Source organism: Talpa europaea (assembly GCF_964194135.1).
Source record: "Talpa europaea genome assembly, chromosome: 5".
Taxonomy (NCBI): Eukaryota; Metazoa; Chordata; class Mammalia; order Eulipotyphla; family Talpidae; genus Talpa; species Talpa europaea.
In genome coordinates this window covers 34,125,525-34,150,543 of record NC_140071.1, presented here as the reverse complement: position 1 = coordinate 34,150,543, position 25,019 = coordinate 34,125,525, and the positions used below count along the sequence as shown (strand labels likewise).

General features: G+C 35.2%; 1 protein-coding gene across 16 annotated transcripts in view; it reads right to left on the bottom strand.

Moving 5' to 3' along the window:
- Nucleotides 1-25,019, bottom strand: part of MCTP1 (multiple C2 and transmembrane domain containing 1) — a gene marked incomplete at both ends in the record, with an annotated part of 477,275 nt that overhangs the window by 165,856 nt on the left and 286,400 nt on the right. For 15 of the 16 annotated variants that reach the window (XM_084233956.1, XM_084233964.1, XM_084233965.1 and 12 more), the window contains 2 exons: nt 9,536-9,629; nt 14,390-14,576. The exons of the other annotated variant lie outside the window; for it this stretch is intronic. In XM_084233956.1, coding sequence (XP_084090082.1) covers nt 9,536-9,629; nt 14,390-14,576 — 281 coding nt within the window. The remainder of the gene's footprint in view (nt 1-9,535; nt 9,630-14,389; nt 14,577-25,019) is intronic. 16 annotated transcript variants of the gene reach the window in all.

Genomic DNA, 25,019 nt, shown 5'->3' with positions numbered 1-25,019 from the left:
TTTTTTTTAAAGATTTATTTTATTTAGGCATACAAGAACTGGGGACTAGATCAGCGGTGTGTGGGGGGGTGAGAGAATTCATCAGAGAGAGTGGGGAGCAGAACAGGAAGATCTAATGAAGTACACTGCTGAGGGGAGCAGCAGGCAAGACAGGAGAGGTCTGCTGGGCCATATAGGTTAGCTCCCTGGTCGGGGATAGAACTCATGTTGCAGTGGCTATTGATAGCTTGACAGCACTGAGACTTTAACCCCTGTGCCACCAGGCAGGCCCCCTCTGGGGTAATTTTTAATGTTTCAATGAAATCATTATTATGGGAAGGGGAGGGCACAGCATCTGTTATTTAGAGAATATCTGACAAATGTTTGTTACCAGCCCTCCTGCATTAGATAGTGTGGTGGCTTGCTGAACTCCACTTCTAACTACCTTGTAGTGTCTCTTCCTGAATTGTAGAGGTTATAAGAGTCAAAGCAATATTTCTAGACTCCCTTGCAGGATGTTGAGGATTGCAGATGTTATTAGGTTGCACCCACTAGATGTGACTTTCTAAATTTTGGTATAAGAACTCAATTAACTGAGAGCATGTGAAGTCCATTTTGCTGCTGCAGACTGTATGCAGGAGTAGTATAAGCAGTTTTCACAGTGTGTTCCCAACATGTTAATGTGACAAGAGCAGCAATTTTTTTGTTTCTTCCATGTTGTTTTAGTATTATTTTCTGGAAAGTGAGATAAGAGTTTGCTTTCTTAGGTCCTTCCTGCCTCCAAAGACCCTGTAGTTGTCTTAAAATTTTCTGATTAAATTTTCTAGAAGGAAATTTGTTCTCTGGATCTGAACCTTGGCCCTTACTCCCCTTGCCAAGTCTTAGCTACATCTTCTCCATAACAGGCCTTTGATAATTGACAAAAGAAATCATATCTCCTTGACCATATTCCTTTTTCTGGTACAAAATGGTGACTTCAATGAATAGATATGAATCAGCATTCTTGCTTTGGTATTTACAAGCTGGTGTATGTGTGAGTGTGTATGTATGTTTGTGTGTGTGTGTGTGTGGCCACACCCCAGTTTTTTAATTTGTAAAGTAGTGGTGACTTGGATTGTTGTTGAGATTGCGATAATTCTTGTACCAAACTTAGGATAGTGTCTGACAAGTAATAAGGGTTCAATAAATGTTAGTTACCCTATATTATTGTTAATATTATCATTCTGCTTGGGCTCTTCTCAATGGTCTTGATTTTTAAACACCAAATATCCCAATCAAAAACACTCTGGTTTGTTTATTTTTATCCTTCTTTAAAGAACAGCTTCCAATAGTAAATCTGTACCCTAACATGTCTGATGAGTTCAGAAGAAAGAAACATTCACATTTTCATCTTGTATTCAATGTAACAAAATCGATGTATGTATGCATAACCTACTTTACTGGAACTTATTCAAATCCTAACGTCTTTTCTATATTTTCTACTGTCAAAACAAGACAACATCATTTTGTTCCCACGTAAATCTTTTGAATTGTATTTTTTAAAAATCACCTTGCTGAAGTGAGCCTATTATTTCAGTCTGCTGATTGTATACATATGGAAATATGTATATATATATAATATACAAATTGTATATTATATTTGTATGTGTATATGTATATAGACATGCAAATTATATATTTTTGTATATTGCTCTCATATAAAATTAATTAACTGTCCCTGCCTTGCAAGTTTGATAAGCAAGCAGTGAATTATCTCCTCAGTCATTAGCAAATAGATTGAACAGGTTAAACCAACAACAGTCCTGTATTCTTCCATTTAGTTTTTTTTTTTTAAAAAGATATATTTATTTATACAAGAAGCAGAGTACAGGCCAGATGCATGGGAGGATGAGAGGATTCACCAGAGACAGAGTGGGGAACAGAACAGGCAGACTGACAAAATACACTGCTGAGGGGAGTAGCGGGTACGTCAAGAGAGGTTTGCTGCGCCATGTGGGATTCTCGCCAGCCGGCCGGGATAGAACCCATGCTGCAGAGGCTGCGGACAGCTTCACAGTGCGGCGCTCAACCGCCTGCGCCATCAGGGAGGCCCTAGTTTTGTTTTTTGTTTTTTTTTTAAGATTTATGTTATTTATTTATGCATACAAGAACTGGGATGCAGACAAGAGGTGTGGGGATGAGAGGTTTCACCAGAGGCAGAGTGGAGAGCAGAAAAGGCAGATCTACTGTAATACACTGCTGAGGGAAGCAGTGGGAGAGACAAGAGAGGTCTGCTGCGCCATGTGTGTTATCTACCTGGTCAGGGATCGAACTCATGTGGCAGTGGCTGTTGATAGCTTGACAGCACTGAGACTTTAACCCCTGTGCCACCAGGGAGGCCCCCATTCTTCCATTTAGTATCCCATTGACATCACTGCTTTAATATATAAATCAGCCTTTGGGTTTGACCATTTAGTCATTCATGTGACTAACTATACTACCATATATCCCAAATATTCCTGTAGTAATTTTTTTTCAAAAGCCTAGTTACCTCCAGATACTTTCTGTTTACAGCCTTTCCCTAATCTACTGCTCTAGAAAATGCATTGCTTGTTTACACAACTATATCACAATGTACCAAAAATATAAATAATAGTTTAATTTGAAACAATGTTTCTAGCATATTAAAGTATTCCTTTAAGCACTGAATGAAATCCTGGAGCTAGCTCTCCAAGCTAAATCAGCAATTCTCTATTTCTTTACTCAAAGGATAATTTTGTAATCTTAGTTCCACAGAACTCAATTAATTATTTTATAGTATTTCTCTTCCCCCTCATTTCCCATTGATAGTGGGACCACCACTTTCTCAGCCCATAGTCCTTCACCTCTAGAGCATATCAAAAGCAATTATTAATGTCTTTTGTCATCCCACCTATTCTTCCAGAGCAATATCTTCCAACCATGTGACCTGCATATGAATCATACATGATTTCTGTAATTCCCTATAAAACACTAGTTCAGACTCAAGGCAAGCCAGCTCTTGTGTTAAAACGATTGTTTTAATTCCCCTTTTTACAAATATTTGATATTTTCATTTTAGAAGAACACTTTTGCATTTCTGTGATTAGAATATGGTTTAGTTCTTTAAAAAGCAATTACTAAAGGAAGCAACTCCTATTCCTATGTGAGAGAGTGACATAAAAAAATGAAGAGCAATGATTTGCATTTTTTCCTCGTGATGCCTTACTTGTTCAGTCTCGTCCTTAAGGAAGAGATTTATATAGTATTGACATTTAATATACATGTATATGTAATTTTTTTTCTAAACAAGGTATATTGTAATGATAAGAATGTCAAATGTTGGATATTTTTGATGTGACATCAATTGGATAATATTTCTTTTCAAGTATACAATATATTTAATAGTCTTCTATAAACTCAATTATGAAAAAACAAAGAGAGACAACTTTAGGTTATATAATGAAAATAAAACATACTTGGCTTGGGAAATTTTAATACATTCTGTATCAGAGTTTTTTCAAGCAACATAATTTTAAGATAGTAAAAATAAAAATTCAGAATAACATCCAAATTCACTCCCTTTTACTTGGTAAGTTATTTTTATCCTTGATAATTCAGATGGACTTTTTACTATATATAATACTTTTAATAGAGCTATGTAGAGATATATATTTTCTCTTTTTCCAGTATGTTTTAAATAGTGATCATAACATCTGAAGTTTCAGCTATCAGATATCATCAATGTTATTAAATGTGATGATGGCAATTAAAGGCACATGCTATTAAAAAATTATATTGCTACAATTCCAATAAAGGGGATACTCAGATACTTCTTCCAATAGAGACACTTTATTCTGAGGGCCACTCAAATCGACAATTGCATATATCTTGTGCAATTTGCCTGAGTAACCCACAAGTCAATTTTTTAAAAGGACAATATCTTATCTACGTTATATATAGTTGGCATTTCTAAAACTGTATATAAAACTTTCAAAAAACAGACTTGCCTTTTTCTGTATAGCTACCTATTCACTTTCTTGCTATGAATAGACCCATAATGTTCAGAGAAAATACCAAGAACAATAAATCTAAATCTCTGTATAAAATATACCTTCACGACATACTCAAGCTGGAAATCACAGGAACCAATAAAAATGCAGGCAGCCTACTGATAATGAGGTCAGAAATACAAATAAATTTACTTTTAATGAAGACTGGAGGCACAGTAATCAAAGTGTTAAAATTCATTTCATGCATATCTCATTTGCTTCTGAGCTGATATTTACCACGCAATTCTGTGAGAAAGTAGAGGCCTAAGATGCTCCAGATAAATGGCTCAATTAATTGTACAGAGGTAGACCTCTTTGAGCTGAGCCAGAGCTGTGAGCTCTTTATTAAAAGCACTATTCTGTAGCCCATAACCTTGTTCCTTGACTCCTCTCTGGTTTCCAATTTAAACAAGTCCCCATGCGGCCTGCTCTAAAGGGCTTTGTCTCCCTGTCATTGTTAAGAGAGCTGAGGCATCCTGGAAGTGTGAAATCAGACCTCATGAGTTGAACGGTTCCCCAGGGAACGCCGGACTGCGCAGAAGGTCAAAGTCATGGGCCGGACCATCTAAAAGTGTCTGATCGCCGGGCTGTGACACAGCAAGTTGGGGGTGGGGGGGCTAGACTGAAGAGAACTGAAATTGAACACATCTTAATTAAAGCCCACAGACAGCAAAACAAAATGTTTTCTAGGCAGCCTGTCAAATGGGGCTTAAATTTAGCTCTGCTAATGAATCTGAGCTGCTAACTGTTATTTCTTAAGATAATAAGACTCTCACGGAAGCTGATAAAAAAACTGTAGCATGTCTTTTTCTGCTGTTTTGTTACTTAAATATTTTCCAACAAAGAAGACAGTTTTCCTAAAGAAAAACATGGGCAAAGCCTATGCAAATAAAGGGGTAGTAAACATGTCTCTTAAGACTCCTAGCTTTCCAGACTAAGGGGTTGGTGAGTTGAAAGCCTTTATGTGTCGCCTTGTTATAGAAAAAGATATGCTCATGTAATGGGACCATTTCAATGACAGATTATGTTAATTGTAAAATTCTTTCCCTCTCTTCCTTTTCTCTCTCTTTCCCTCTATTGTTTCCTGAAAGAGATCGTGCATTAATTTGAGAGATCAATTCACCTGGGGTGGAGAAGTTTTATATTAGTGTACCTCTAATAGAGTGAAAAGGTAGGGCATCTTTTGAAAGGGTTTCACAGTTCTCCTATATCACTGTTTCTGAAACTGAGTGGCCGGTCTCCCCTGGGAGGCTGCGACCTCTTCCTGGGGAGCTCAAAAAAACAACCCAGGGGAAAATGAAGGGGAGGGGCTGAGGAGAGGAACCCTTTCTCTTTCTTCTTTTAGAACTTGAAAGAACCAATAGGCCAGGTCTAAATACTCTGTGAAGAAAGCCTCTCTCAATATAGAAGACTTTAAATGTTCTGTTGAAAGCAGAAATTAGGCCTTGTCCAAGGAAAAGCATAATTAAAAGCTAAAAAAGACAAATTCCAACATGAACGCTTTCCCACCACCAAAGAGAAAAAAAATTCCCCTTCATTGGCCTTTCTCTCCTCACAATCTGACCAGTTTTAAGGAACACTCGATTTAGCAGTAGGGAGAATCTCCCCCAGTGAACGCAGGGCCAGTCAGTATCTAGGATTTGCTTTGATGGTGCAGAGAGACATTAACCTTTTCACTGGTTAGTTGAAAGGTAAGTAAGTTGTATTGAGCAGTATTTTTCAGTTCATCAAACTTTTTCTGTCAGGAAGAATTTAGCCGACTAACTTTTAAAACCAGAGTGCTACTTTCTCAGGCTGTGAAAGGCTGCCCACAATTTGACTGAAATTTCAATCCACTCTTGTGCCTCGCTCAATGCATGTGTATGTGTGGGAGTTGTAAATTGAGGCCTTAACCACCAGAGTTAATCTCTTTTTTAAATCTGTATTAACCTTAATGATTTGAAGTGCACTGTCCAACACTGGGCTATTGAGACTGAAGAAAAAACTACCCTCGACTATCAACAGTTTATTAGGGGCTTAACTGAAGTGACCTACTGTAGCAGTGTTCAGCTGAACAAGGCTATAGGCTTTTTGTGGAAAGGGAAAGAATTGAGGGTTTCATTAAAAAGTAATTTGTGCTTTACACTCGCTCATTCAAAGAGTCTCAATTGCTCTTTATTCACACAGAGTTAATACAGTATCACAATGTTTCTCAATGAATGTGTTGTAACAAAAGAAAAATTTTACATTTTGAAAGGAAAAAATTCTTTGTAACTGCAGTAAGATTGATGGCTACTTAAAAGATTACAGAATCTTCCTTTCCTGTGCTCATCTCAATGATGGAATACTATCGTTTAAAAATTTTTGCTTAAACTATGGTGCTTTAATCTTATGTTTTTGGATCATTGAATGTATTTTAAAAGTAGAGCAAATTTGGTTAAATATGACTTCGTCTTGATAGACTTGTCTAACATCTTAGAGTAATAGTCTTGTTTATACTAGGTCAGAAAATACTCTAATTCTTACTTAGCAGAGCGTTATCAGTGATTAAAATCTCCCTCTTCCATCCACAACACTCCTAAGTGGATGCTAATTTGAGGATCTGAAGACAGCACTATTTACTCAATTCCCATTTTTCAAACTGTTGTTTAATAGCTTGTAGAGCCTGGCTATGATTATCCACTGAGAGGTACAACATATTTTTAAAAGTTCATCTTTGAACAAGAGATAAAGTATATACAAGTTATTTAGCCTTTCCAGAATTAAAGACTATTTTAAAAATTTGTAGTATATTCAGATATTTCTGACTTAAATATATGGTCCTCAGTTTCTGCCACAATCACAAATGTCATGAAGACCACAAGAAGTCCAAGAGTGAGCAAGGTCAAAGACTGAATTATCCTCTTGCCCCTGAATAGTTCAACATCTCTCTTGTTCAATTCAGAGCACATTAGATTATAAGGTCAGTGTGCAATGAGGAATCATTAGATTTATATCCCTAAAACTAGAGGGGAAAATGGAGAATCTGTTATTTAGTATTCTGTAAATTAAAGTTCATTTTACTCAAGTCAAAATTATGTCTCATTGACTCCCTATGGAAAAGGCTATTGTTATTCACATTAATTTACATAGAACCATTAGGAAAGAAATAAATCTATTTTTTCCAATTTTGAAAGTCTATGTACTTTAACTTCCACTGTGGCACAGTGGCCAACTGGGCAATCACCATTTGCATATTCATGAAGTTGTAAAAGCAATGACAGCTTCTCACCAAGATAGACAAACTTACATAATTGCATGCAACTTGTGTAATGGCAGGTATCCAAGCTTATGAAATAAATGGGACTTAAAATATTTCCATAAGAAATTACTGTGGCCCACTATAAATACCCCGTGATGTGTCTTAGCACCTGCTGCTCCTCTAAGATACTGATTATTTTAGGCTTTTCTTCCAGTTTTCACGTGTTTACTGCTCAGCACTCCTATACAGAAAATCGTGAAGAAAAGGAAAGGTGTCTCCCATGATGGTGAATGTCACTGCCATGAACTTCTGAATTTACCGCTGCTGGGAGTCAGAGGCCAGGCATAAACTCTGCACTGTAAAAGCAATTCTGGCTTCCTATTCCAGCCTTTAAGTCAGTGTCCAAAATAAATATAAAAAGAACAGTAGTCAGTCATTCATTGTTGACTGCTGGTTCTAACAATATAGGCAGCATGATAATAAAAAAAGATTGTGCCCAAATTAATTTGATTATGATCATACCAGAAATAAAAAAGAAAATGAATGAATGTAACAGGACCCAGCCCAGCATGTAAGGGAAAATATTATTATACTCTTTCCTACTACTTTCAGGTATGCCTATTTTGAAAGAATGTTTGACAGTTTTTAGTATCTTCTTGGTTACAATGAGTTGGTAATTACCTCTTTAAAGAACTGTAAACTCTCAACATTTTTATTTTTATCACACAATAGTCACTTGATGTTATGCAAATATTAACAATTTTTAAAACATTGTCATTTTGGAACAAACATCTGCTATTTTAGTTTTAAGGAATGTCATCTTTTAATTTGGTTTTGATTCTGTTCAATGAATTAAAGAAGTGCACAGGGAACAAGCTTTCACATAGTAGGAAAAGTACATTTTTCTACTTCAAATAAATCAGCTACCTTGTTAAGGTTAATTTTCTCAACATTTGCAATGGTAAATATATTTCACAAATAAGTATATAGTTGCAGGAGTAGTAAAACTTGTACAAAATTGGTCAGTCCTATTTATCAGCCATCTTTATTTATTTATTTTTAAAGATTTATTTATTTATGCATACAAGAGCTGGGGTTGCAGGCCAGAAGAGTGGTGGTGTGTGTGAGAGGATTCACCAGAGACAGAGTGGGGAACGAACAGGCAGATTGACTGAAATACACTGCTGAGGGGGCAGTGCTTGAGACAGGAGAGGACTGCTGCACCATGTGGGTCACCTCTCTGGCCGGGGATAGAACTCGTGCCTCAGTGGCTGTTGATAGCTTCATAGTGCTGATGCTTAACCCTTGTGACACCAGTGAGGCCCCTACCACCCATCTTTAGATGGACAATTTAAGGAATGATACAAAGCTCCCTCCCAATTTTTATGAAATTAAACAATGAATGAATAGTCATATAGCTGCAGTTCAAAACAATGATTTAATTCTGGAAATAGATAAAATAATTCCATCATCCAATTAATTAATATGTCATAGAAGCAATATCCAAATCAGGAAGTGTTAAGAGGCAGACTAATTTTGGTATTTCTATTGCTGTGTTAAAAAAGCTTAGAAGATGCTAGATGCTTCATGTGAATCCAGATTATATCCGGGGTGTGCTAAATAATTTGGACAAATAAGGAATTTAAAGAGCAGCATAAATACCAAGGGTTCATACCAAGTAATTGAATATTATTCATTAGAACTTTTCAGTGAACTATGCAAGAGATTTCATGTATATTTGAATTATAGGTATTGGCCTGTTGGACATTACCTGAGTGAAGCCAATACTGTTTGGGGGAAGATGAGAGAGTATTACCCCAAACTGATGAAACTAGGAAGAAGTATTCCCACTAGGTTGATTGAATATTAGAGAAGGCAACAATTCAAAAGTTATTTTGTCTTTTATTGGTTATTTTTAATACTTACCCTCCATTTGTAAAAAGTAGAGTGTAAAAGTCAGGTGGTTGGTAAATCTTAGTGCCATCAAACATGATCTGAATTCTTTTGGAAACAGTCTTAGGTCTCTTAACTTGGAAAATTAGATATTAATCTACTCTATCACTATCAAATATCTGAATAAAGTGATGATATCTCCAAAAAATAAAATGAAATCTTACATTTACTTTGATGATTGATTCAGGTGAAATGAGAATTCAAACATTGACTAGGGTTGCATGCACCTCAGTATATATATACATTCATACATATATATACACACACATACATATATATATACACACACATGTGCACACATACATGCAACTGGAAGAATTGCATCATTTCTCACCTGTAACATCAGCAGCCATTAACCCTTCTGCTCTGATTACTTTCACCTGGAGGAATCCCACATCTTTTAGGTTGTGAAATATCCGCAAAGGACCCTGAAAGAAAGGAAAGGTTTGAAAGAATCTTAAAGAATACACTGAGAAAACATTAAATTTTATGGTTGATCTCAGGGTGCTGCTTAAGTGATTCAAAGAGATATTTATGTTTTTTCTACATAGATTACTCTTCTATCATAATGATGCACATTTACACACATAAACATGCATGCATTCACATACACACATGTATATATTTATGTAGATAATTGTTGCTATATAAATATCTAGCTTTTTAATTTTTTTATTGAGTTAATTTGTGTATGATATTTTGTGTATGATATTGTGTTTGATATTTTGAAAGAATAAAAATACCACATTTCTTCCTCATAAATAGCTATAAGGAGATTGTGAAATATAAATTATAAAGTAAGATATATTTGTTCCTTCTTTAATTTTCATTACCAAGCATTCCAAGAAATCTTTCATCTGTGGGTATGATGGTTGGAGGCTTGTGAGCCTTAATATTGATGCTTAGTTATAAGTTATGTAATGCTCCTTAGATTTTGGGAATAAGAATGTCAACATTAAATTAATTATTTTCTTACTATATATACTTCTTGGTGAGTTTGTAAACTATACATGTGAGATGAGGATTAAATTTTTGAAATATTATTTTCTAATATTAATTCAAAAGACATATAGTTCTATAAACCTTTTAGGTAAAAGATCTAAAAGAAGATAATGTATTATCTTCTAACATCAATCAAAATGATTGCTAAAAATAAACTCAAAAATGATAAGAAATTTTTCTTAGCTTCTAACTTTGTCATTCTAGTCTACACAGATATAGAAGTATAGAAGTTTTGTTAGAAGAGTACAATCAAAATGAGAAAACCTAATCTTGTTAATAACAGTAATGTGTTAACAAGCATAGTATAATTAAAAGAAGGATACCAATATAATTAGTCAGCATTCTAATTAATGGGCAGAAATACTTAGGAAAACAAACTTATAAAATAAGCAACTGTTTATTTGTAATTCATAAATTTTTCTTCTGAAAGACCATCATTTCTCCTCAGTAAATTAAATGTTCTGCTTTACTATAACCTTTAAAATGCTGAAGACCAGGGAGCATATGATGCTTTTGCCTAATAAAGTTTTCTATTAAAATGTTGCTAGAGAACATTCCCATCCTTGTATGAAGAATGTGAGAATACTGACAAGCCATAGCTTACTGTGGTATTATCTTTATCAGTCCCATATGCCTAGTCATTGTTTACACTGGAGCTATGACCTTGGCATACTGAGAGGAAGAAATGCAGAAATGTGTGTAATCTCATAGCCTAACTTTTAAAAAGCAGTGTTTAGCACAAGGATTAGCTCTTAATCTTTTATTGTTTTTAAACAGTTGTTTATCATCAAAAATCTATTCAAACTACCCCTTGACAGGGTTCAGTAAAAGTGCACTTCTCTCTCCATTTAGAGGCCTGTAAATTAAGAGTTGAACAGGGTACACTTTAGACAGCAGTTTGTAACACAGAGGTTTGTAGACATGCTGCCTTTCTAATGTAATAATGATCTTATCTTACCCAGTGCTATAAACTAAGTTCAGTCTCCTAACCTAATGAAGAAGAAGAGTTTTATTGATTTTAATTTTCAGGAGCAATTTATACCAAGTTGCATCGTGACTAGAACAAATGCCACCCAGTCTGAGTCGTCCCCTACCAGTCACCTCCTGGTGCAGACACACCGTTTCTGGACCTTCGGCTCCTGTGTTTGCCTTTCCATCTGGAGGGGGCAATTATTGTTTGCAGGTTTCCTCTCCTCTAGTCAGCTGACATTCAGTAATTTATTGCAAATTTTAACTGTTTAGACTGGTGATAACATCGATTATAATAAGAACTCCAAAAAAAAAAAAAGGCAAAAGACTTAAATATATTGGTTTAAAAATATAACTGCTTCATCAAGAGATATTCCTGCCTTGTTATTTATGGTTATTTTAGAAGGCCTCAAAACCTGGATGGCTTCTGAAGCCAGAAATTTCCATAGCAGAGGAATCTATGATTTGCTGTGAATCCTTTCAGCCCTCAATAGATGGGAAAAGATTGAAATGCTCTGGAGAGGAGTCCTCTTTATTTTTTTAATGAAAGGCTGTATAATATATTTTCTCTATGGCTGCAGCAGCTGTCAGGGAGAGCATCTCAGTTCAGCTCTATTACGGGAGAGGCAATACCCCATCCTATGGCATCGAGATGCTCTGAGGGGCCAGAGCTGATTGACAGCTTGTCACCGTGACGTCTTATTCCATCTCTGTTATGGAGAAAATTAATGTCACACCACCAGCCTTATGACTCGCTGTCATCTTAGAACCGCTCACCTTTTATCAATGCTCTAAATAACATTTCAAGCCCATCGTCTCACGGTGGACAATCCGGTCAAGGGACATTAAATCAGATGACTGTGAAATGTCATAATAAAAATGGAATGCTAACAACTTCTTCTCTAAACTAGCTTCTCTGGTTTTTAAACTGTGACAAGGGGGAGCAAGGGTTCAGCATACCCGTTCTGAAAAGGTCACACAATCGCTCTTGGTCTACTACCCATTACTACCCGCCCCTATTGACCTTCCTTGCTTTCCTGCCCCCAAAAGAGGAAAGAAAAAAAGAAAAAATGGAATTAGCCATCTTTTCAAAATGTGGTGATCAAATAATGGTTCACACAGTAATGTCTGTTTAATTTGTGGGGCTTCAATGCTCAATAATGAACAGCTGAATGACAGCAATGCAGAGCATTTTCAGGCTTGTTTCATATGAAAGTGGGGCAATTCGTTTACTTTTCTTACCACGTCAGTGCCAATTCAAATTCTTAAGTTTAACCTAAACTCTAAAAAATATACATGCTCTTATAAGGAAATACAATTCTCTAAATAACATCCTTTATGTGTTTCTCGAGGCAAGTGATATTTCAGGCATGAGAGCGCATTCATTCATTTCATAATCTGTCTAATAAAAAGGAAACACAAATGTCTAAAATACACGTCTTTGTCCTTGTATTGTTATAAGTAATTATAACACATGTGCTATATTGCATACAGTAGCTGCTTAGCAATATGTCCCGAGAGGAGATGCAGAACTGTGCTGGAAAGTCAGCACTTAAAAAGAAATTATATTAAAGCATGGTTCACTTTTTAATATATTGGGCACAATATAATCTGAGAATTAAGTGAGGCATCTACATACTATTTTACATTTCATTGAAATAACTAACATTTGAAAGAAGGTCCTGGAAGCAAATATTCAAATCCTGAGTAAAAAAGGCTGATTTAAGGAATCCCATCCAGCAAAAGAAAAAAGAGAATCAATAAGAGTTGGATTATTTCTAATTACCTACCCTGCAGTATCATTCTAATATATGGGATCATGTCAAAATATTAATCCATCAAATACAGTATCATAATACCTAGAATAATTTTTATATTACAATGCCAATTAATTCCTTTAAAATTGTTTTAATTTGTGAGATTCACTTCTGGTAAGGGGAGAGTAAGTTTGGTGGGCACCAAATTGTAAAATAATTTTCATAACTGCAATTATATAGTAGAAGATGCCACTGAACACCTTAGGCTCTAGGTAGTTTAAAAATATATACTATTTAGCCTTGCTAAGTCACCTCTATTAAACTGTTTATGATAACACCATTGGTGGATGAGTTGTACAAGCATTAGCAGACAGCTGATTCAGTGGAGATAGCCAGAATAAATTTGCTGAAGCGCACATCCTGCTAATCTGTTTGAAGAATATTGTAGAGCATTAGTACCAGCACTTCATGTTATCTGCACAGCCTGATAAGGTACATCTTTATTAAATTCAGTTATTGAAAGGATGTCAGTCAGCAAATAGGAATATTTTAAAATCTTAAAAAAAAAAATTAAGCGGTTCTTTGTTAGTCAGAGCTTGGTTTCATGGCTGAGTGTCTAGAGGAGCCTTCTAAACACCTGGCAGCATTGTACAATACGATCTTTGTAATTTTAAGTGGAAAAGCTTTTTTTCCCCCCAGTTTCATGGGTACTGAGGCATTTACTTTTTCTGAGCTGCCACTGAGAGAGAATGGTGGAGTAAGAGCTCCCCTCTCTGTTAATTCAAGAAAACTGCATGGTGAGCAGTGAATAGTATGAGGATGCCGGAAACAGGTAGATTTGGTTGTGAATTTTTTTGGTTTGGTAAAATTTGAAACGGGTAGTTATTTCAGTGATTCATCATTCCACCCTATCACTGTACACTTGATTGCAAGGTTAGGAGACTTTCTTTTAATCATATTTCTTATTCAATTGAAAAACATTACGGGAGTGAAATAAGATTTTTCTAAGCAATTGGAATTTAAAAATTATTGCTCTGAATACTCTAGTTACCAAGCTACTAATTAACTTAAGTACCATTAACTCCTTTCCAAATTTGGAAGATAAACTTCACACTGCAGTTACAATGAATCAATGAATAAATTTTAAAGTTATGTCCTATAAACTTGACTTTCCTTTCTGGGGAGTTTCCTTGCATGATCATTTGCTGCATGACAAATCAAGAATAGACCCTCAGAATCTGTAATTTGCTGTGAAAGACTAGACAAGATCCACTTTCTTGACATCAGGAGTAATACAGTTGCTTCTGCAAAGGAGTGTGGCATTTGCATCTGCCCAGTTTTCTGCTTCTGCTGAGTCATCTATCAGACAGATTTTCAGAAATGATTCTGTCATTCCAGGTAAATTATTGTAATCTCAACTAGTCATATATGACTCTGAAAGAGGAAGGCTACATACGTACATATCTCTTTAATATCTCCTCCCGTTCTTTCTGATCTTCCAGGGAGTTGACAGAGAGGTCAGAGATACTGACTGTGGCCGAAGCTGTCAGAGTGACCAGCAGCACCAGGTGCCCCTCTCCCTCTTCCAGCTGCAGCTCCAACTTGTGTGTCTGTTCCCTGCTGAGGACGGACAGGTCAACCTGACACCTACAAATAAATGTTTTCAATTAGCAAGTGGCTTTTTTGTTTGTTTGTTTGGGACCACATATAACAGTGAAAGTGCAGGCTTCTAAGAACTATCTGAAAAATGAATCAATACAAATATTATTTGGACCACTGGAAAAATATGCCTTTCATGTCAGCTGACTTTACAAATTCAGATGATGATTATCTTAATGTTTAGTTATTTATTTCCTGTCAAATAAAAAATGTGATTATCATATTTGATTACCACCCATTGTCGCCACATCATAAATTGATATGGACTTCCCATCCCTCAATGGTCTAAGCCAGTGGCCTATGCTTACAGAAATACAAATCTGAATAGTTTTCAGGGACAAACTATAGAGCCCCTAAAATTTTGGGTTACTTTTATTATTTATTTATTTATTAAATATATATTTTTACATCGTTCTTCATTTTTGTACAATGCATGCTTTCTCATCTTGGTTAGAGTCCCGTGAAATTCCTACCACCCATTCACCCCAGGAACCATCACCATAGTCCCTTGTGCTCTTCCCACCCCTGTTTTGATCCAACTCCCTTCTCCTCCCCTGCAGAATGTCTCTGGTTTATAGTTGCTTGTTGATTTTTCACTTTATTATAATTACATTTTTCCCCCGACCCCTTATTTGGATCCTCTACAGTCCTCTTATAAGTGAACACATCCGGTATTTTTCTTTTCTTTCTGGCTTATTTCACTGAGCATGATAATTTTGGGGTCACTTTTAAAACAAGAAAATTTTCCCCTTACTCGTAAATGTTATTAAGTAGCAAATGGAAATATGTACTATGGTGATGCTATAAGTTTTACATTTTTAAAATGATTCCTATTTATTCATAGAACACTACATACATCCTAAATAAAGAACAGATTCCCTAAAAACACTGTCACTCCTGTGTTATATACCAGAATGTGCCTTGCAGGGGGTCTACTGCATGGCATTTCATGATCTGGATGCCACTCTCTGAGCCAACCACTTTGCAAACTCTTCATAAAAATGTCAACTGATTTGGAAGAGAAAGATAATGTGGTGACCACAAGGCCCGTAAACTGAAAGGAAAGAGGCAGACATGAATAAAAGGCATTTAAAACAGAAAATAGCCAATTACAAGAATAAATGGGATAACATATCATAAGCAGGGTGGTTAGCCAGTAAAAAAAAAAAAAAAAAAAAGAAAGATTAAATTTTTGCTCCTTTTTATTCTTCACTCTATTTCTTATTCATTGTTTTTGCTTTTTAATTAAACTCCTATGAAAAGGGCCTCAAAACTAATAGTTGGGTCCCAACATCTCTTTACTGTGAGCAATTATAGAAACACAGCATCTTGTGACATTCACCTTTTATTTTTGCCTATTAAAATAACATAAGAAATAGCCGGGGCTAGAGACAATAAAACACAGTTGATAGATACACAATAAAACAATTGATAGATGTACAAAATGAAAGGAAAGATACATGCTGGTCAGTGACAGAAAATCTCTGTGTGCTAAATACTGACTATTGAGAGAGCAGGAAATTAGAATCTGTCCCAAGTCTGCCAAACATCTCCCTGTAGTTAGAATGTGTGTCAAAGACCCTCGTTGTTTCTGCAAATACAACATCCACTACTATTAAGCTGCTTCCTTAAAGTCTAAAGGATCGAAAAAAAAAGTCAAATGCCTCATTTAATATTCTAATTGGAATTAAGTTCTTGTCAATAATACCTGGAACAAATTGAGAGTTAAAAGATGCAATAGTGAAAAATAACCAATCAGATATATTGTTGAATCAAAAAAAAAAGAACATGAATATGATTTCCCACAGATCTCTTGGCATCAGCACAGTGTCCAGGCTGCAGTTTGGTGAATTTGAAAGAATCTTTGACTTGGATTGGGAATACCCAACTAGAGAACTGAACAGGGATTATAATTCAATGGTACATTGTTTAGATAAAGTTGGGACAAATGATATTCTTTCACTGAATTAGATCATGCATTTCCCTTTCTAGTCCTTTATGTATGCTCTTATATGATATTTCATCATTCTTAAAACAATAAAACACATAAAAGCCTTTTAGAGGATTTTCTTCCATGCTTATTACTACTCAGCACTGGTCATCTAGAGGCTAGCCTATTCCTCATTTATACAGGCATAGCATTTAATGACTGTGCTTTAAAGAGTACCTGGTTCATGAACTGCAAATTGGCAACTTTCACATTGAATCTGGTTCATGGATTTGTTGTCTGGTTTGTAGTGTTAAGTTTTGAATTTAAATAATTTTAAAAACTGAGCAAATATACTCTGACTTAGTTACTACCCTCAATACTATTATTTATAACTCACTATTTCATTCAATTCTGTACCTTGTTCCAATAACCATAAGGGTTTGCAATTCTTGCAATCTGCTTAATTTGGCTATTGAGAAAACTGAGGGTCAAAGAAGGAACATGACTTAATAGAGATATCAGTTAGCTATTAGCAGAGTCAAGATCTGAACTTGGGATTACAGAAGCCAAGATCTAGGTTTTTCTTAGACCAGTCTGCTATTCAATAATTGTGCACCACAGGAGGAAGTGTGTGCAGCTGGTACTGATTCTCCTAGTGGGTAATATCTAGACTCACTCTCATCAGAAAAATTTAAAAGTATGAAATTGTTACTTTTATACTTTTTAAATATATTTATATATCTATTTGGGAAAAGGATATAAACTATTGTTCTTAAAAGATGATAAACTAGAAAAAGTTATAAATTGAATTTTAAAAATAATGAAACAGAATTTAAATTTACATTATAAATACATAGAGGGTTATGGTTTTCTGGTGCAACTAACTTTTCAATACTGGTTGCACTTGTAGAATAGTCCCAGGTCCTGTCCTGTATTTAGTGTTTCATAATTTTGATTGTAATATTTCTACTAAAGAAAATATCTATTTTACAGTGTTGTAAACCAGTGTTACTTTAATGATTTTTTAAAAATCCTATTTATATAAATATATAGAACAGAAGAATATTATTGACTTCAAGTTTCCTTTTTCTAGTTGAGGTTATTCAGATCTTCTCTTCATCTAAAAACTCCTTGCTTGATAACTAAGAAAAAATGGTCTTGCTAACTTAAGGATAAAGTAAGTATTGCAGCAACACTAATTTCTGTATTAAGTGTGTATCAGAGCAAATTATTGCTGGAATTTGGTGGATAAAAGGTCTCTGCTGCCCTTTGCTGTTTCAGAATATGTACAAAGATGGTATTCTGGAGATAGAGGCTAATGCAAAGTGAATTCAGTATTAATTGAAGTGGACCAATGTTATGGTTTGTTTGTGTACCCTCAGATTTAACCCCAATATGATGGGATTAAGAAATGGGAACTCTGGGGTATTTAGGTTATAAGGAGGAGCCCTTATGATTGGGATTAGTACTTTTATAAAAGACGCCCAAGAGAGATCCCTTTCTCCTTCCAAAGTGTGAGGACTCAGAGATGATAGCTTCCTATGAGTAGGATAAGAGCCCTCACCACACCCCAAATCTGCAGTTACCCTGACTTCTCTGAAGTTATTCCGGACTTCCTAACCTCCAGAACTGAGAGAAGTATTTTTTGTTTATAAGCTACACAGGAGCACTTGGTATTCTGTTATAACAACCAAATGGACTGGAAGTTTCACCTGTGTTTGGATCACCTGGACTATTTCCTAAACAAAGGAAGGATTCACTATAGTTAGACTATAGAAGGACAAGGCTTAGTTTTGGTTGAGTATTGTTTGTTGCTTTGTTTTGTTTCTTTGAGTTCCTATTTGAGTGAAATCATCCAGTAAAATATCACCTTACATAGCTCTCTAGTCTTCCCTACCTCATGTTCTTACCCTTTCATGTTCATGCCAGAGTAATACTCCAAATAAAGTATCAGTTTAGTCATTGCTTCAAGCTCCATTTCCTAAGAAATGCATCCTCCTTAGTCATAGATGGCTAAACACAAATCTGACCATGTGACCCCCTGTCTGTCCAACACCTGTGAAATATACTTAGCAAAGCAATGATGCCCCTCATGACCTGCCATCAGCTTGAGTAGCACTTGATGATTCACCTACTATTTAAGCCATTCCAAACCATTTGTAATTTTTTCACCATCTATGCCAGGGTTTACCTGTTTTTGTGTTTGGCATCTGCTCTGCCTGAAATGATGTATCTGTTTATTTTTGCTTAACAAGTTTTTACTAATAATTACTGAAATAACCTGAAGTTATTTTCCCCACTCTATATCCTAAGGTGTCTTGAGAGCAGGCACTACCTCAGCACCTGGTATAGAGTTGGTGCTCTCTAAATGTTAAAGAGGAGAGTTTGGAGAGGTAAAAAATTTACCCATGGTGGCAGTGGCAGAACCAGGACTAGTGGATAGTGTTCTCATTCTACTACTTCTATGTTGTCTCCCTAGAAAGTGGTTTGATGTCTTTACAACACTTATTTCACTCACTTGCTCACTACCCACCCATCCATCCACCCACCCAGTCACCCATTAACTATTTAAGTGACTTATATGTCAGAACTCTGTAAGATTTTGTTAGATTTAAGTCTTTTCTGACATCCTTATTGCTTCTTACATTATTTTTAGAATTACCACAGATTCAGTGTGTTGTTTTGAACCAAGTTTGGTTAGTGTCAGCTGTCAGGGTTTCAGAACACCAAAGTGTTAATAAAGCTCAGTTAATCACTAGTATTGTGATATTGAGCAAGCCATTTAAACATTTTATGTATCAGTTTTCCACCATTATCAAATGAAATAAAAAAAAAAACATGTTGTGTCTTTGCAGAGTCATAGAATCACCAGAATAATAGATGAAAAAAATTTTTAAAGTTGAAAGTGCTATATAAATATAATATATAGTTTTAGTATCACATATGCCTTAGTTTTAATATAGGAAAAATTTAAAACTTACTGTCTGTAACTGACTCATCAACTGATTAATCAACTGAATGATAAAAAAAGACTCAAAACTGAAGGAGATTTCTGACTTATTTTCTTTCAATACACAAATAGGGAGATTAGGCTCAGAGAAAGTGAGGGCAAGAAACTGAATCATGTTTCTTGACTTCCATACAAGTTTTTAGTCCTTTGCACATTTTAATATATATAGTTTTATTTATTTTTTAAAGGTTTATTTATCCATGCATACAAGAACAGGGGTACAGGCCAGATGTGCGGGAGGGTGAGAGGATTCACCAGAGACAGAGTGGGGAACAGAACAGGCAGACTGAAATACACTGCTGAGGGGAGCAGCGGGCGAGACAAAAAAGGTCTGCTGCACCATGTGGGTATCTCCCCTGCCGGCCGGGATCGAACCTATGCTGCAGAGGCTGCGGACAGCTTCATAGCGCTGAGCTCAACCGCCTGCACAATACATGTATATGTACAAACACACACATACATACTCACATTTTAGTTTCTTTAACCACTTGAAAATAAGTCACAATCATTTCGTGGTATTGTCCCTAAGAGTTTCAGGGGAGAAATTCCCATGTTCTTATCACCTTTTTTTCTTTCCTGATTTCTCCCCAAGCATCTGCCATGCTTGAAGCAGGGACCAATGATCCTTCCTCCCACATGAAACATGGTTTTGATAAGTTCTCTGCATGTATACCTGGGAGTCCACTGGGGAGCAGGAAGTAAATATGAAGACTACTTGGATTGAAATCAAGCTTTACAAATATTTAATTGATTATTATATAATTTAACACAGATGACCCATACACTATAGATGTCACATGTAACTACGCGTATCTTAAGAGAAGAGTAAGAGCCAAATAACATGGAGGAATTGACAGGGGTCCCCTTCCTGGCTGACCTGCCTTCACTGAATTGCAGTTCAGATATGCCCTATTAAGTGGATTCATGGATTTTATAATCTAGCTTTTTACTGAACTAATCCTCAGAAAATGAACAATTGGCTTTAAAAGATCCAAGTAAAGAAACTGTGCATTGAAGATAGTGCTAATTGAACAAGCATAAGTGAACAGAATGATAAACAAGGATATTCAGAGCTGACACTTCTATTCCCAGTGGGGTTCTGTGTTGCCCACACTCCGATTTACAAGCCAATGGTGGTACAGTCAGACATTGCAAGACTTCAGTCAGAACAATTAAAAATAATCAAGAACATTTGCAATGTAAATTAATATCTGTACTCTTTAACAATAAACTTGTAAGTGCACATTGCTCCTGAAAATCTAATGATATTATGAAGTCATTGTGACAAGAAGGCACTTAAAAATAAAACCTTCAGAATAAGGAAACAAGCCTCTTTATTTTGGGGGGATAATTTTTAATTTTAATAATAAAATTATAAAACATTGAGGTTTTTAACATACAAGGATTATTTTACATTAGTAAAACTAATAATACATATTTAAATTTTTATTGTAAGTCAATCTATTACATAATTCCTTGGAATCTTTGCATTTTAAACAATGCAATATGTAACCACTAAAGAGTTTTCAAGTTTCATAATTACGCAGAAGCTTTTATGCTATCTCTGACATTATAAAATTCCAAATTGAATTGCCTTTTGTTGTCATACGTTGTGACTGTTAGATTTTAGTGATGCAGTCTTTAGGGAAATTGTTTTATCATACTTTTCAAATTTGCAAAATTCCCCATTTATTGACTCAAGGTAAACTATTTAACTTATAGACAGTGGTGGATAGAAATAATCTTTGGAAAATTTACTCATCATATAAGAAATAGTTCAGTCAGAATAAGATTTCTTAGAAAATCTTCAGAAGCAAAAACAATAACCCATGAAAGAAAATGAATTAAAATATTAATATATTTGGTTTAGATTGGGTTTATAAAAAACCAAGACAAGCATCAATGGTACACACCATTCTTTACTTAAGTACTATCTTTCTCCCTAATGAAATATTTCACTCAATCCCTATTAAGAAAAATGGTAAAATATAATGACTTAATTAAAAAAATCTTTTCAGCTTAGAATTTTCTGACTAGCTGTCTTTGTGCTTTCAAATTAATAATGCAGCAGGATTGCTCTTGCTCTTATTTATGTAGGAAGTAATCATTACAGCACTGGCATTAGAAATAAAAACTATTACAAATCAGAATTGATAGAATGTTCAAATGCATTAACCCTCAGCCTTAGGAAACACTCATTTGGTTAATATTGAAAGTCAAAAGTTGTTTTCCTCATTTGCCTGAACACATATTTGTGAACCCACTCTTCCTAAATTTTCTCTCTCTTAGCATAAAACACAGAGTTACAGATTTATTTTTATGACTTTAGAATTTGAAAACATTTGTTTTTCACCCAGAACTTACCCATTTGGAAAAAGTTTTTCAATCATGTATCATTAATAAAAACATTGTTGAAATAGTAGAGTCTGCTTTCTACTCAAGCTTACATCTGTAGCACTTTGTTGGCATAGGCAATACCAATGCCTCAGCTCTGGTAAGAACACAACAAATAAAGTCAGCAGCAATTCACCAATGTAAAATATATGTACCCCAAATCAATGCCACTTTAAAGATAAACAAGCATTTTGCACACTAATAAATAATGCAATAAATCTTGCTATATTGGATTGCAAATAACTCCAACTGAATAAAATTGCGTGACACAGGATTTACTTATTCTGCACGTTCATAAAAACAACTTGTTCTCTGACAGCACTCATTCTTGGCAATTTACAGCAGCTGTCAGCAGCCAATTTGTTCAGATTACTGCTCTGCATAAAAGTGTAACAATCATGAGGATTTATTAGCTGATTATCGTAAAGGTGGCAGTCCGTCTTGCCTGCCAAAACGCAGGTGATCAGAAAGTTAAATAATTACATGCAGATTAACATTATTTCACCTTCATTTGAAATCTGTAGCTCAGCCACAGGTAAATTTGTTGTTTAAACTTGCGGTATAGTGTACACTACCTAAGTTATTAGCGAATTCTTGGCATTGTATTAAGTACTTAATGGCTTCAGAACACACTAAATACAAGACCAAGAAGAAATGAGTACAGGCATTACAGTCAGAAAAGTCTTGGATTTGAGTCACAGATCAATCACCTCAGGTTCATTCAAGCTAGGCAAGCTCAAACCTCCTTCAGCCTCACTTTCTGCATCTACAAAATTGGTAACCATTCTTATTATCCCCTAGCGATGTATGTAATATGTTGTAAGGCGTTATTATTATCCATTCATGTAAGTTTATTTTTATGTAAAATTTAACAACCAAATTTCCTATCCCTATTTCACAATAACAAAAAAGATGTTAAGTATCTTGGTAAATGTTTATCTTGGTAAATGTATTTTTCCAAATACAGTATTTTTTTACTTCAAAGTATTTTTAAGTATAGCATACTCAAAAACTTTTCTAATTTAAGCCATTAGTGTTCCCCTTTTGATTTAATTTTTTTTTAAATTTTCAACTATACACCAGTATTTTTCCTTAGTTACACTAAAATCTGTACCTCTCACTAATATCCTAATTGTAAATTAATTGTAAATTAGGATATACTTGGTATACACTTTGCGTGTATACTTTGTACCAATTATGTATTAAGTTAGAGAAGGAAGAGCCATAATTTCCAGCGTTAAGTCAGGTTTCAGGTATTGAAATTCAAACATGATAAATGTTTATTGAGAACCAATCCTATGCTAAATACTTTTCTAGACTTTAAGGATGCCACCGTGAATAAAACATTGAAAAAAATTCCTGCCTCACGAAGTTTACATTCTAATGATGGGAAATAAGTAACATCAGTAAGTGAAATGCGTAGTATGCCACATGGTGGTTACTTCAGTAGAGAAAATCAAAGCAGGATGAGGGTAAGCAAATGTCAAGGAAAGGGAGTTTTGATTTTAAATGGGGTTCTATGGATGCAAGGTAGTAAGCTAATTCAAAGTTAGAAAAAATAAGGAGAGTGGCTGCTGCTCCAGGTATATTGCCAGGTTATCAAAAAAGAACATAATGCAGAACAGCCAGGTGGGAGAGATGCACAGGACAGACATGAAGGAAGGAGTTCAGAGCTTTCATACCATCTCTGGAAGTACCATAATCCTAACACTTCTATGTGTTCAATCCGGGAGACTACAAATGGATTAATTCTCTTTTTCCATCTTTATAAAACTTTTGTTAACTCCCCTACGTATCCAGAACAATCCCTAAGATCCACCTCTTAATCCAAATTTCCCCAAATATGAACAAACTCATAAAAATAAAATGAAGTGATATCATCAGGGAAATGCAAATCAAAACCACAATGAGGGAGATACCACCTCACACCTGTGAGAATGACCCTTATAGAAAAGACCAGAAACTATTTGCAAACACGTGGAGAAAACAGGAACCCTTGTACACCACTAGGGGGTAATGTAGACTGGTCCAACCCCTACAGGTGTCTCAAAACATTAAAAATAGATCTATAATATGATCTAGCAATTTCACTCCTAGGTATCTACCTGAAGAATGTGGAAACACTAATTCGAACAGATACATGCACTTTATGTTCACTGCAGCAGTAGTTACACAGCCAAGTTATGGAAACAACCTAATGCCCAATGACAGATGAGTGGATTATGAAGATGTGCTACACACAATGCAATACTACTCAACTATTAAAAAAAAGATAAAATTTTGACAACATGGTTGGAACTGGAGGGGACTATGCTAAGTGAAATAAGTCAGAAGGAGAAAGACAAATACTGGATGGTTTCACTCATATGTGGAATATAGAGAAATCAGACAAAAGAATGGACAAAACTCAATCAAAACAAACTCTTGAAATCTGACTGCAGAACTGAAGCTACTTGAAGGGAAGGTAGAGAAGGTGGGAGCAGAGATGGTGGGGGCCCCATGGACTAGATTATAGATGCCTTGGTGTCAGATGTGGTGTGGTAACATACATGCAAAGAGGTGAACCTGCACCTCTGACTCATATGAACCAACATTACCTCAATAAAAAATAATAGGATTAAAAAATAGAAATAAGGTTAAGTAAGATAAACAGATCCAACTCTCTGCCAATGATTTCTGTAATATAATTAGGAAATGACCCTGAAGAATTCATATTGTCAAGTGAAGAAAAGGTCGAGGTCAGTACTAAATGGATTGAGATGTTTTCATAATTTTCCAATTTGGAAATTATTTTAAAAAATAAAAAAATACAACAAAATGATAACTGTCATTATGGAAAAAAATTAAAAAGGGATAAGGACTTTTGTAATATGGACTTAGAAGTACAGGAAGTTAGTATATTTAACAATTTAAGAAAGTTTGAATATAAATCAATGAGATTAAGGTAGAACACACCCATGACAGTCATTTTGATTTTTTTTTGTGGTCACCAAATTGATAGTTATTCTGTGATAGTAAGTAAATATTAAAGGTTAACTGAAGCTGTTCGTTGAACTCTCAGTTTATAATCCTATGGATAAAAATACTCAAAACCCTA